This window comes from Macrobrachium rosenbergii, chromosome 54, assembly GCF_040412425.1.
Source record: "Macrobrachium rosenbergii isolate ZJJX-2024 chromosome 54, ASM4041242v1, whole genome shotgun sequence".
Classification (NCBI taxonomy): Eukaryota; Metazoa; Arthropoda; class Malacostraca; order Decapoda; family Palaemonidae; genus Macrobrachium; species Macrobrachium rosenbergii.
In genome coordinates this window covers 33,887,680-33,899,627 of record NC_089794.1, presented here as the reverse complement: position 1 = coordinate 33,899,627, position 11,948 = coordinate 33,887,680, and the positions used below count along the sequence as shown (strand labels likewise).

Genomic DNA, 11,948 nt, shown 5'->3' with positions numbered 1-11,948 from the left:
CTGTAGTAATGCTCTGCCTTAATAATATATAAAAAAAAAAAACTGAAAAAATGAACTGGTAAACCAAGAATGCCAAAGAAATATACACAATTGCAAAGCTGAAACTCCCCAACCTGACAGAAAAGGGAAACAAAATTGAAAAACAAGTGCAAGGAAGTAACATTTAATGTACACCCAAATAATTTTGAAGGGCAGGTGCAAAGCTGACTCCCCAACTTGCAGCAAAGTGGAGGTGTACATTCAGCACAAACAGAAGTAGTCTCAAAATAATGAAAAGGAACTCTGGTAATGAAGATGACACATTGGTAATAAAGTAGTAACGAAGATGGCACAATGGTAAAAAAGTACAAGTGGTGTAACCCTAGTAGAGACAACTATCACACAAAATAAAAACCAAGGTAAGTGGAGCGTCACATATGAAATGGCCAGGAATTGTCAAACCATTTGGGTCATGTTGCAAGTAGGATTCTGTTGCATGTAAGGCAATCTATGATTAATAAGTTTATAATGAAAATGGTGTTCTGTGTCATAACAGTTTTATTTAAGTAACTTGCTAAGTAATTACATAGCTGTAGTTTCCTCTTGCAAGACAGCTTAAATTAAAAAATTCGTGGGTAAAGCTTCAAAGTTAAGTGCAGACAAGTGGTCACGCCCACTAACGGGAACACCAGGACTGACTTAGCAGACAATCTCATTCTGTCTCTGCCGCGCTCGAGTCAACACCGTGTGTCGATGGCAGCTTTGTTCATAAGTATGCCAGTTGGAAACCGGATTTCGGTGAAGTATTATCACTGATTTCGAGTAGCCTACAGCTTTCAGGATCAGTATTTTATTTTGTTATTAGGTCTGATTCAAGCACCAGCTCTCATGCGTCTGGCGCCAGCCTACTAGTGGCTGATACCAGTTTCTCTTGTAAAAACATACTGTTGTTCTTTTTTGAGCACAATTTCCAATTGAATGCCTATTCAAGTGGACGACTTTAGTCTCTGATTATAGGGTGTCCTCCTTCAGTGTCGGACTCCCTCCTTTTGTCTCTTTTCAGCTTGTTCCACCTTCGCCTAGAGTTCCAGACTGGCTGAATTGCTTCCTTTTGTGACATCAGTTAGTGTCTCGAAGCACTGTCCTTTGCAGACAGGGACTTTTGTGTATGAGTTTATGAGCTTGTTGAAGAAGGCTGTCACCTCTACAGGGAGTGGGGAGTCTGACTTTGGTTTTTAAGGGAGCAAGACAGTTGTTTTTTGTCCTTCCCTCCCTCTGATGCTTAGACAGAATTAGTCCTCCTGGTTGAAGTTCTTTGCAAAATTTTGAAGTAAGGGTCTTTCTTGACTGACATCAGGGGCAGGGGCTAAAAGGATAGGAGTCTCAAGTGTTGCCACGTGACATCACTTCGCAGCTACTTTCAGACGGCATACATTCTTGGTCCATATTTCCCTTTGGTATTGCGATATCTTCCCTCTTGACTGTTCTTTTATGGAAACTTTTCTTGGGCTCCAGGCAGAAGGAAGTGCCATGAGCCCTCTCTCTAGCAATGCTTGTTCTCGAGTGCCTGATCATCTTCAGAGCTCCTGACCCAGCTTTATGGCACCTGACAGAATCCCGAGTGCCTGACACCTGTTTCAGAGAGCTCGGCTCTTCCTACCCATACTAGGCTCCCACTGCTAAATGCCCAGTACCTTTTCACAATTTTTATTTTTGTTTATTTCTTTATTTTTTAGAGCATTGTGTTGGACTGCAGCAGCAGTTGTCACTTCTGGTTTTGTTCAAGACTGTTGTTACCCAGACTTTTGTACATCTTGGGTACTTTCCAAGTTCCTATAAGCATGTCAGATGTTCGTTTTTAACCAAGTACAGTTCCGCATATGTTGTCAGTTTGTACAACGTGTCATCAAGTCCATACAAGACATTATCACGCTAAGAAGTCGATACCACCTTGGTGGCGATGTGTCCCAGGCTGTCGAGTACTGACAGGGTCGGCAACTAGTCCAATTGGTGTCTGCGGGTCTGCACAAGGTTCTACAAGTTTGTTTGCTTGCAGAGACCACTGTCGTCCACTCTCCAGGGCGATTGGGTGGAGTTCCTGGATATGTAGGATACTTCATTTCACGTCCACATACAAACTCTGAAAGATATCTCAGACCCATCCTATGAGACAGGGTCTTCCAGTGCAAGAATTTAGGCTTTGACATCTACAGCATAAGACTTCTCAAGAGTCCTCACTCTGCTTACTTTTGTCTTTCTTTCTGACTGTGAATTTCAGCCTGTCCCACAAAACTAATATGGAAAAAAACTATAACCGAACTCTACTGTTTTTCCCAAAGACCTGGTTTTCATCGGACTCACGGATTTAGGCTTTTGGAAGAAGTCCCTCATCATGAGACTAGTCTTAGACAGCTTCTCACTGCTTGTTCTTGTAGAGTGAGCCTGCTCAGGGAACCAGGAAATTTCTGGGGCGTGTCCCCAGGCGAATGAACCTTCACGTGTGCCAGAGAGTGGAGAGCCATTTGCTTAAGACTTCAGTTCTTCTCGACCCTCGCTCACTCCTAGACTGTGATATTCCTTTAGACAAGATCACAGTCCTTACTTTTTACATTAGCTCTCGCAACCAAGCGACGAGGTTTTTTCTGTGGATGATAATTCAAGTTTTTTCTAGTCCAACTGTAATTTCTGGTGGTTGAACTGAGCTGTCAGAAAATCACTCATACTCTCCAGAGTACTTTGAATCCCCTGAACTGTTGGGTTATATGCCTCAATGGGGCAGGCCAATCTTGATTGTCTGCCATCTCAAAGGAATCTTCTAGTCTGGGCAACAGACACCTTACTGCAACATCGTTCCAACCTGGACCTCTAAGCTCTTTCACCTTTCGACATGGTCAAGGAAGGGCTGAACCTTCTCAGGCTCGTCAGAACGTTATGACATTCCTCATAGCCCTGTTCTGAACCATAATTTATGATTCCCAAATTGCTATGGTTGATTGGTGGACTCTCCAAGAATCCTTCCACTATTCGTTTCTTCTCAAACAACCTCACTTCAAGAGACACCAGATGGTGGTACGCTCTTACGTGGACAGGCTTTGGGCTGTCCGGGTGCTTGTCAGGAAGGAGGGGCTTTATTCAGAGGTGCTACAAGAGACATGTGAAAGATGCAGACATCATCTTCTGGCTCAGTCTACCAATCTTAAGTGAACGATGTTCCAAATCGGGTGTCTCAGACTCTTAAGTTTCTTCTTGTGAGACACTTATGACTCAATGGCAGCATTGCCTTTTTTATCAGTGAGGATATAGAAGCTCTAACATTCCTCTTTTTAGGGGTATTGACTCAGTAACGCAGTTTGCTCGTTTACCCTGAGGTTTTTAACCGAGAACGAGGACGCTTTCATGACCTGGAACTGTTCTCTCCCTCTCAAGAACGTAATGGTAGAGAAGACGGTCTTGACAGCAGGGGACAGTGCTCTGGGATCCCAGGAACACCTTCCAGCCTGAGCCTTTACCTCGTCTAACTTCTAGCTTGCCTGGTGCCAACTCTGCCCCGAGCTCCTAGGAGCTCCCACCAGCTCCCAACCAATTAGTTATCTGGCATCCAGTTCATCTGGCACCAGCTTCAATCATCTGGCGCCAAATCTCCCCACATCCTTGGCTCTGGGGAAGAGTAGGAAGCGCTCTCTTATGTTTTCAGGTATTACCTGAGCAGGATTGGAAGCACAGGGGGCCATTCATAACCATAGCATTCTGACAAGGACCCTTTTTTCACCCTCCAAGAATGCATTGATCTTCTTCATGTATAGACTTGGTTTATGAGACAATTCTTAGTTTCAGGAGAGCACTGGGCCTACTTTTAACTGAAAACTAAAGCCATCAGAACAACTTCTACCTCATTAGCCTTCATTTCATCATGCATATGTGCCCCTCATGTCCATCCTACAATCTACCTACTGGAAGTGTAATCGATTTTCACTTCTCGCCTTTTCAGAAAAGTTTAAAGTGTTCTTTTTTTTTTTTTTTTCTATACCTTGTGATTATTAGTAACTGGCTAGGCATTACAGAAGGAAGCATAGGATTTTCTCCTATCTCTTCACCTTGTAGTAAGGTGCTGAGTTTTGTGAGAGCCGGTGGTTACAATGTACCTGGAGCACCCACCACTCTCAGTGGATGGTTCATGGTCTTAGTTTCAGTGCAGGTGATAGTGTTATCTGGTTATTTTATTGTGGTACTGCACCCAGGGCAAAGGCACTTTTTGAAGTTTTGCTAGCCTTTGTTTAACTCTTTGCTGCAAAAATTCCAATTATGCTTTACTAGCCATTGGACTTCTTCGCTGCAAAGCCGCCACATCACTACAGGTTTAGTTGAGCACCAACCAGAGTCAGTTTTATGCTACAGGCTCTCTTAACTAATAAGGAACGACAAGCACTGTTTTCAATGCTAGCAACTTTTTCTGTTTCAAATTCATTACATGTCTTAATGTTTTGGAGTAGAGTATGTCCATGTATCCCACCTGTCAGTGTGGGAATCAGCTAAGTAATTACAGTACTTGGTAAGTTACTTATATAAAAATGTCATTTTTATGATAAAGTTTTATATATACTTAACAAGGAATTACATGATGGGAGCCCTCCCACCTCCCCTCCGATGGACATATGACACAAACAGAATGAGATTGTCTGCTAAGTCATTCTTGGTATTCCTGTTAATGGGCAGAACCAGTTGTCCGCACTGAACTTTGTAGCTTTACCCGTGAATTTTTTAATTTAAGCCACCTTTGCATGAGATAACTATAGCTATGTAATTACTTGGCAAGTATACATAAAACTTTATCATAAAAATGTTGTATTTATTTTATCATCTAAGTGAGGGTAGTAAACATAGCTGGAACTACCAAGTAACTTGGCCTTATCTCAAGGTTGTGCTCATTTGTTAACCATTTGCAGCCTTCCTGTGTCATTATGCTATACGTGAGCACTTTTTGGGGTTAGGCAAAATAATCTCAAGAAACCAGCTTGTAATTAAGCTTGAAATTGTGAAGATTTTCCTCCATTTTCCTTGGAAGTAGTTCTGCTTTCTGAGCTATAACATCATCTTTTGGCAAGGAATATCAGCAAAACATACGTAAACAGTGCCAGATGTAATTATGTAACAAAGGGTATTGCATGGTGTATGCCATCCATAACAGTGTGATCCCTCAGAACTAATCAGAATTTGATAAGCACACTGTCCATCATTCATACAGCAAAAAATTCAAGCCCAGGAAATGCTTGGTCATGTCTTGCTTTAGAAACTTACTTTGTTTACTGTGAAATTTATGGTTTATAGATACATGAAGTGTTAGGTGTGCTTTTGTTTTACTGAACACATTTCTTAACCCTTGTAGAATGAGTAAGATGCACATTACCTTGCTCTGACTAATAAAACATGTTGTGGAAAGCATCTTATCCTACTCAAGTCATAGAAAAATTAAAACTGCCAATTCAGATTGGAGCTAGATAGCATAAATCATTGATGGCTGGCTTATGGGTTGTCAAACTAGAGTTGAAATTTCTTTGTTGTTTTTTTATTTATGACAACTCAACATTGAATTTTTTAGTATTTACCCACAGGATGTAAAGGTGTACTAAGCATGACTAAGCCTCAAAGCAAGTTACCTTCATTGTTTTAATGTTAAAGGAAAATAAACAGTACAGTATTAAAAAAAATTTTCTTTATCTCATTAATGTACATAACTACATAACATACCAAGGCAAATTAATTTACAGCACATCAAAGGGTACAAAATGGAACTAACGTTTCTTCCATGTGAATTTAGCTCTTGCACCCTTCTGTCCTGGCTTCTTTCTCTCTCTCCTTCGTGGATCACGTGTCAGAAGACCAGCTGTGTAAATAGAAATAGCAAGAATGTAAACAAACTGTTTTTGAAGCAGTTTTGAGATAAAATATCTTTGGGTTTTGGCCAACAAGGAGGAAACCAGTCCAACATAACTGCCCGGTCAGTTACATTTCTAGACTGCCCCCTAGAAATGAGTGAGAATTAACATATAAATTTTTAGCAAATTATATTTTTCCTACATACAAACCAGAGCCTTTCATATATGGAATAACCTTCAGTACAAGTGGAATAGCCATTGACTCTTGGTAAACAAGGTATTAAAAAAAGGGTGATGAGTGGGGAGGGGGGTTACCCACACTCTCCTCACACTTGCCATTCCATTCTTTCCTCTGGCAACAGTGACAAAATGGCATGGCATGGTAAAGGTCGACTACAACCTAAATGAATGGCTTCCATAAACAAAAGCATTTCTGGAGGAGGGGAGCTCGGCAGATTGTCCGTTTGAGTTGGGAAGTATTAGAACACTGCTTGTTAGCTAGATGACAGAGTCCTCTTATGGGGAGTTCTGCCGAGCCCCCCCTCCTCAAGAGGGACTTTTGTTTATGGAGGATCATTTAGGTTGTACTCACCTTTACCACCACCAAGAGAGTTATTCCTGCCATGAGAGGAACTGTGCCACTATCTCAAAGATGTTTAGACATAAGCCAACAGGGAACATTCCCACTGTTACCATCCAGAAACATACCCAGATACTTGATCTGTTGCTTGGGGATAAAATCAGACTTGCCAACTTAATACAAGCCCTAGGTCATGACAAAATGCTAGCAGGTGATCTTTTTCCAGCAGATGAGGGAAGCCAAGATCAACCAAGGCAAATACACTTCGAAGGAGCTCAAGCTAAGACTTGGTGAAAACCTCAGGAGCTATCACCAGTCCAAAGCACACAGCATCTTACTGCAGACAAAGCAGGGGTACTTCCAAAAGTCCTCATCGATGGGTATTTGAAAGTAGGCATCCTGATGGTCTACTGAAATCATGAAGTCAGCCTCTTTGATCAAATCTACAACTTGTTTCCACCATGAAGAGTCTACCAAATATATTCAATCAGTGCTAAGAGATCAATGACTGGTCTCCAGTCCCCGAAAGCCTTCTCAACCAGGAAGAGGAGGCTGTAACACCCTGGATATCGCCATCTATGACTTCAGCAGTGCCTTTTGTATATCATCATTTCCACCTTTGTCAATACAGCTTTAGATTTTCCACAAATCCAGAGAAAAAATCAGGAACAAGATCGGTGTTATGAAGAGAAAAGAGCAAAGGTCCTTGAATGTCAGCCTGTTTCCAACCTGCAGGACTTGATATGACCCAAGGCCCTGCTCCTTGTTGCTACCAATTTGCTCTTCGGCTCAACAGGCAACCCTCAACTTGTGGCAGCAGAGGAGGATCATCGCTACCCTCAGTGACTGACACCCTTCTGCTTCCCTCTTCCACCCTTCTTGGACTGGCTAAAGACAAGGATGCATTGTTGGGAATACTCCCCACCCTTCCTAGCAGAGGAAGGAGACTGATGGTCCTGCCTGGGCTTCTGAATCTGGGGCTACTTCTGCACACCAGACATGAGGATTTGTTGGTTGATGCCTTTGCTCCCCCACAGGGTTTAAATGTCACTATGCAGGTAAAGAGAGTCTTGAGTATCCTCCTGACAAAAATGCATCCAGCTTTCCCAGGGGAAAGTTGATAAGCAAACCCAACTCTGAACTATTCCGCAGTGATGGGCTGTTCTTTTCAGACGCCTAGTGAGAGAGTACAGAGAGAACATTCTCTTTTACAAGACCAGGTTTGCCCACTGATTGGTTACTTGATGTGCCAAGTGGGTAACAGCCCAGCCACCTGACATTTATCATCCTCCTGACTGTAGTTCTGTCACCTGAAGACCAATAGCTGTGATGACACAGTCAGTGACAGCACCCAACCACAGGTCTAATCAAGGCACTGCTAGCAGCAAGAGAACTCCCAGACCCACAGATCAGTGAGTTCACCTCTGCAAAAATACCATGAGATAAATGTGACCTTGGCAACCTGACCAATGGTCTTGCTCAAAATTAGAGCCTAAAATCTGCTCTGAAATCAAGATCGTACTGAAGTCATTCCTCTTGATTATTCCACCCTGAAAACATTGCTCCAACTTGGCCTGAAGGGGTTCTAGAGGAGCAGGTCCCTCAGGACTTGAAGGTTTCCCAGAGGACTGAGCTACCCATGATCCCAGAGACGAGGGGGTCATGACAGACTTCTGCTCCCTCTCTCGCTCCTGCTCCATCCAACACCAACTGAGCCTGTAACTGAGAAAGTAGATGGGAACTCTAGGGTCTTAGTCTGAATGGAATTCAGATCTTGACTCTGATACTAAGTTGAACTGAGTACAGAGACTGAGGAGAGGAGCAAGAGGTTACACCACTTCTCTCTCTTCCCTCATGCTGGAGGTAAAAGAAATCTGAGATCTCTCCCCACAGCAATGGTGCCCAGGTTGCAATCAGACCAGTAACAAAGTGCGCTAGGCGAGAAGTGGTATAGGGTCCTGCCTATAGTATTTGCCTAAAGATGAACAATAGGGAGATCCTGACCTGCTTCTCACCTGTTCACATTACAGAGACTGTGCAGAAAGCAAACAGGTTACACTGGCCTCTTTTGCTGCAGGGAACAGGGCTACCCAAAGTCAAGCCCAGACTCCAGAGCAGGAGGAACGAGGGGCTGCACAAAGCTGTCCTGTTGAGAGGCCGAGAGCTCACAACAAAAGAGGGAACAATCCTCATGTCAAAGTGGATATGTGTCACAGCACTAACCCCTCCTGAGGTATGATTTTCACCTGGAGGCGAACTGGCACCTCTACTCTGCTGCTAATAGGAAGCGCAATAAGAAGTCTACCTGGATCTCTTCCTAAGGGTCTTAGATTTCCCATCCTTCATATACTGAGGAAGGCAGTATGAGGCTGAGGAAAATGACAACATTGAAGTAATGGTGATAACAATGACGAAGATGAAGAGGAAGAACAAAGGTAATGCTTCTTACTTTTTCACTCCCTTGTCCTTTCTCCTTAGACAATCTGCACACTTGAGAGGTGGTTGAGGCAAGGGGATGAAAGGTCACATCAGCTTGCTCAGATACTGGGGTTACCACAGCCACTCAGGGATCACCCGTACTAAAAGAAAGAAGTTGCTGGAACTGAAGAAGCAGACACTTTGATAAATGGTTGGTCAGGGTTTCTTCCTGTTAGCAAATCTAAGAATTCAGCAGGTGACAGACTACTTACGATATTCAAAGATGGCCACATTTTACAAAGGTAGTCAGAGGAGGATAATTATTTAGCCTCCTCATCCTGAGATGAGGGATGAATGGGTTTGGTAGTAGGTGATTTACCCTCCTAGACAGGGAGGAGCCAGAGTCAGAGGAAGAGGGATGGTAGCCTGAAGAAAGGGTCTAGAAGGTTCTGATTTACTTCTGGCATAGTGATACCCTCAGAGGAACCTGACAAAACCCTCCAATGCTTCCTCCTCCCCTTACCATACTTCTCCCACTGGGGTGAAGGCCAAGAGGAACATTATCACAAGGAAAGGAACTGGTACATTCCCTTCCTCTACACGTAGTATAATACTTGGTGTGTTTAAACAAAATGGGGGACATGAAACTGCTACATGGCCATCCATGACCTTGACACCAGCACTGGACTTGTTTGTTCTCCATAACTGACAAAAACAGGGCCAAAAGACACAAAAATAAAAGTTATAAAAAAGCACAGGGCAAGGAATAAAGAACTTGGAGGTACTCATCCAAAATCCAATGATCACATAGAGAAAAGTGCAGGTCAGCCTGCTGTTGTGTTGGCCAAAGAAGAATGGAATGGAGAACGAAAGGGGCATATGGGTGACACCCCCTCTTCTCATTCATTTTAACTACATTGTTTACCAAGAGTCAATGGCCATTCCAGCTCATGATGAAGGATACACCAAATATGAAAGCAATAGTTATATCCTAACAGGAAAAAATGAAATTTAATAGGATTAATATGAGGAAAAATTAAGGTAACAAATTTTAAAAAATAACACTAATGTTGAGGAAAAATTAAGGTAACAAATTTTAAAAAATAACACTAATGTAGAATGACAGGACACTTGAATCTTCAATACTCCTCACATTGTACCAAGCATTATTTCCAATCATTAACACAGAGTAATTTAATTTTTTACCAATACTATTCTTTTCTTACTGATTCTTTCTGTATTTTATCCTCTCCCCTTACCTGTTTTGCATCTTAACATTTTCTGATTATTTCTACATACTTTATTCATGCCAATCTACAGTTGTATGTAAGCAGCTTCTCTGAGATCTTGCAACTAAGAAGACCATATATCAATGCAGATTTCACACTGTTCCTCTTGGCTGTAGCTAATGAAGCTTTTGTTAAGAAAAAATTAATAACAGCATACCATTCACACTGAAGTGTTGACATTATCTAACCAGAAGGAGAAATTGTGGTCAACTTCTGCAAGTACCTACTAAGTCCTTCCACTCAAGGGGTAATAGTTTCCATAAAAACCAACCTCTCTCAAACAAACCAGTAGCAAGTAACATGCTAGTATCAGTGTAACAAGATTCATAAAAGCTTTTATGAGCACTAGGACTTCCAGGTCACCTCAGTGTAAGGGCAGACAGACCTAGCCAAATTCATAATCAGAATGACCGGCTCCAATTTGCTCAACAAAAGAGCACTGCAGTTCCTGTATGTGCAATATGCCATTGGCTTTTGCAAAAATGCACTTGTGATGTATTGGAAGGCTTCCTATAATACCTGCAAGAAATACTTGTGTTGTTCACATACACACATGCACACATCCATAAAACTGGAAAATGTCACCCTGCACACTTGTAACAACTCTCATTCACATTTTCTAATGTTTAACCTATTGAGAATGCTTAAAACCTAGTGATCTCCACTTACCTCACGATGGCATTTTGTTGCCTCTCTCTAGTTATCAAACAATTTTTCTCAAACAGTCTTTTCAACTGTTAAACTTTCGTAAAGAGTTAGCCTGAAATTTTTCCCATCTGGTCCTGGTTTAAAGTTAGTTTAGTCATTATACAATTTTTTTCTCCATTCTTTCTTTAACTTTCTGCCTGAAATCCCATCTGGTCCTGGTTCATGTCATCAAAGAGCAGCAGAGGCAAAGGACAGGACATGACACTGTTGTACAATGTCCTCCAGACCAAAAACACACACACGACTGGCACCTCTCCATCCATGTGGTAAAGTGAAACCAGTACCTATTGCTCAGCAGGTAAATGTATATGTTACATAAAATCCCCATCCCTAACTCACAGAGATAGCAAGGTCATGTGCAAAGTGAAAATCTGTCAGCTGTGAATGGGAACACCAGAGGAAGTCATTTATTAAAACATCACTTTCTGGCCTTCCTCATGGTCTTTTTGTTCTGCCATTTATTAAAATTAAGTATTCTCATAAAACCTTCAAACAAACACCAGTCAGATGAATATCTGCTATTGCTTCATTTATTAAAAAGTATTTATAGCTCACATATCTGATTCCCATCTTTTTCAGTTAATGCTTAAAAGTCAGGTGCACAGAGAAACAAAGGTCATGCTCATTGTTAACACCAGGTTTTCCTTTATGGGGTTAATAATAAATCCTACTCTCTTTACTTGTCTCGTGCACTTTCTGACAATTCTAATCTTGTTCAGACCTTTGTCTATGTGCTATCTTCATGATTTTCTTTGCCTTCATAATGGTCTCCTTTCCCCTACTTCAATATTCTAAATATAATAATTGCTGCTCAACCTACCCACCCCTTCTGATCATATGCACAAACCATATCAGTCTTAGATGTTTATTTACTCTGCCTCTGGACAACGCACCTCAGCACCATCCTATAAATCAACATGACTTTTCTAACTCGGTCCAACCATGAATCTCAATATATGATTGTTACACATCTTCACACTTGCCCATCCCACCACTGTGTAGAGAAGCACAGGTTTGTACATGCCTGTATAATTACTACAAGCTTTAGAGAGGTTGGCTGAAATGCACTGGCTATTTTAAGAAAAAGGTGGAACCCAATGC

The 11,948-nt window shown here is 41.9% G+C and overlaps 1 protein-coding gene across 1 annotated transcript in view; it reads right to left on the bottom strand.

Annotated features, from left to right (window-relative positions):
• Positions 1-5,674: 5,674 nt before the first annotated feature.
• The window catches only part of mRpS9 (mitochondrial ribosomal protein S9), a 36,686-nt gene continuing 30,412 nt past the window's right edge, over positions 5,675-11,948 (bottom strand). The window contains exon 10 of the mRNA XM_067097853.1: positions 5,675-5,860. Within this exon, the coding sequence (XP_066953954.1) occupies positions 5,769-5,860 (92 nt within the window). The 3' untranslated portion in view covers positions 5,675-5,768. The remainder of the gene's footprint in view (positions 5,861-11,948) is intronic.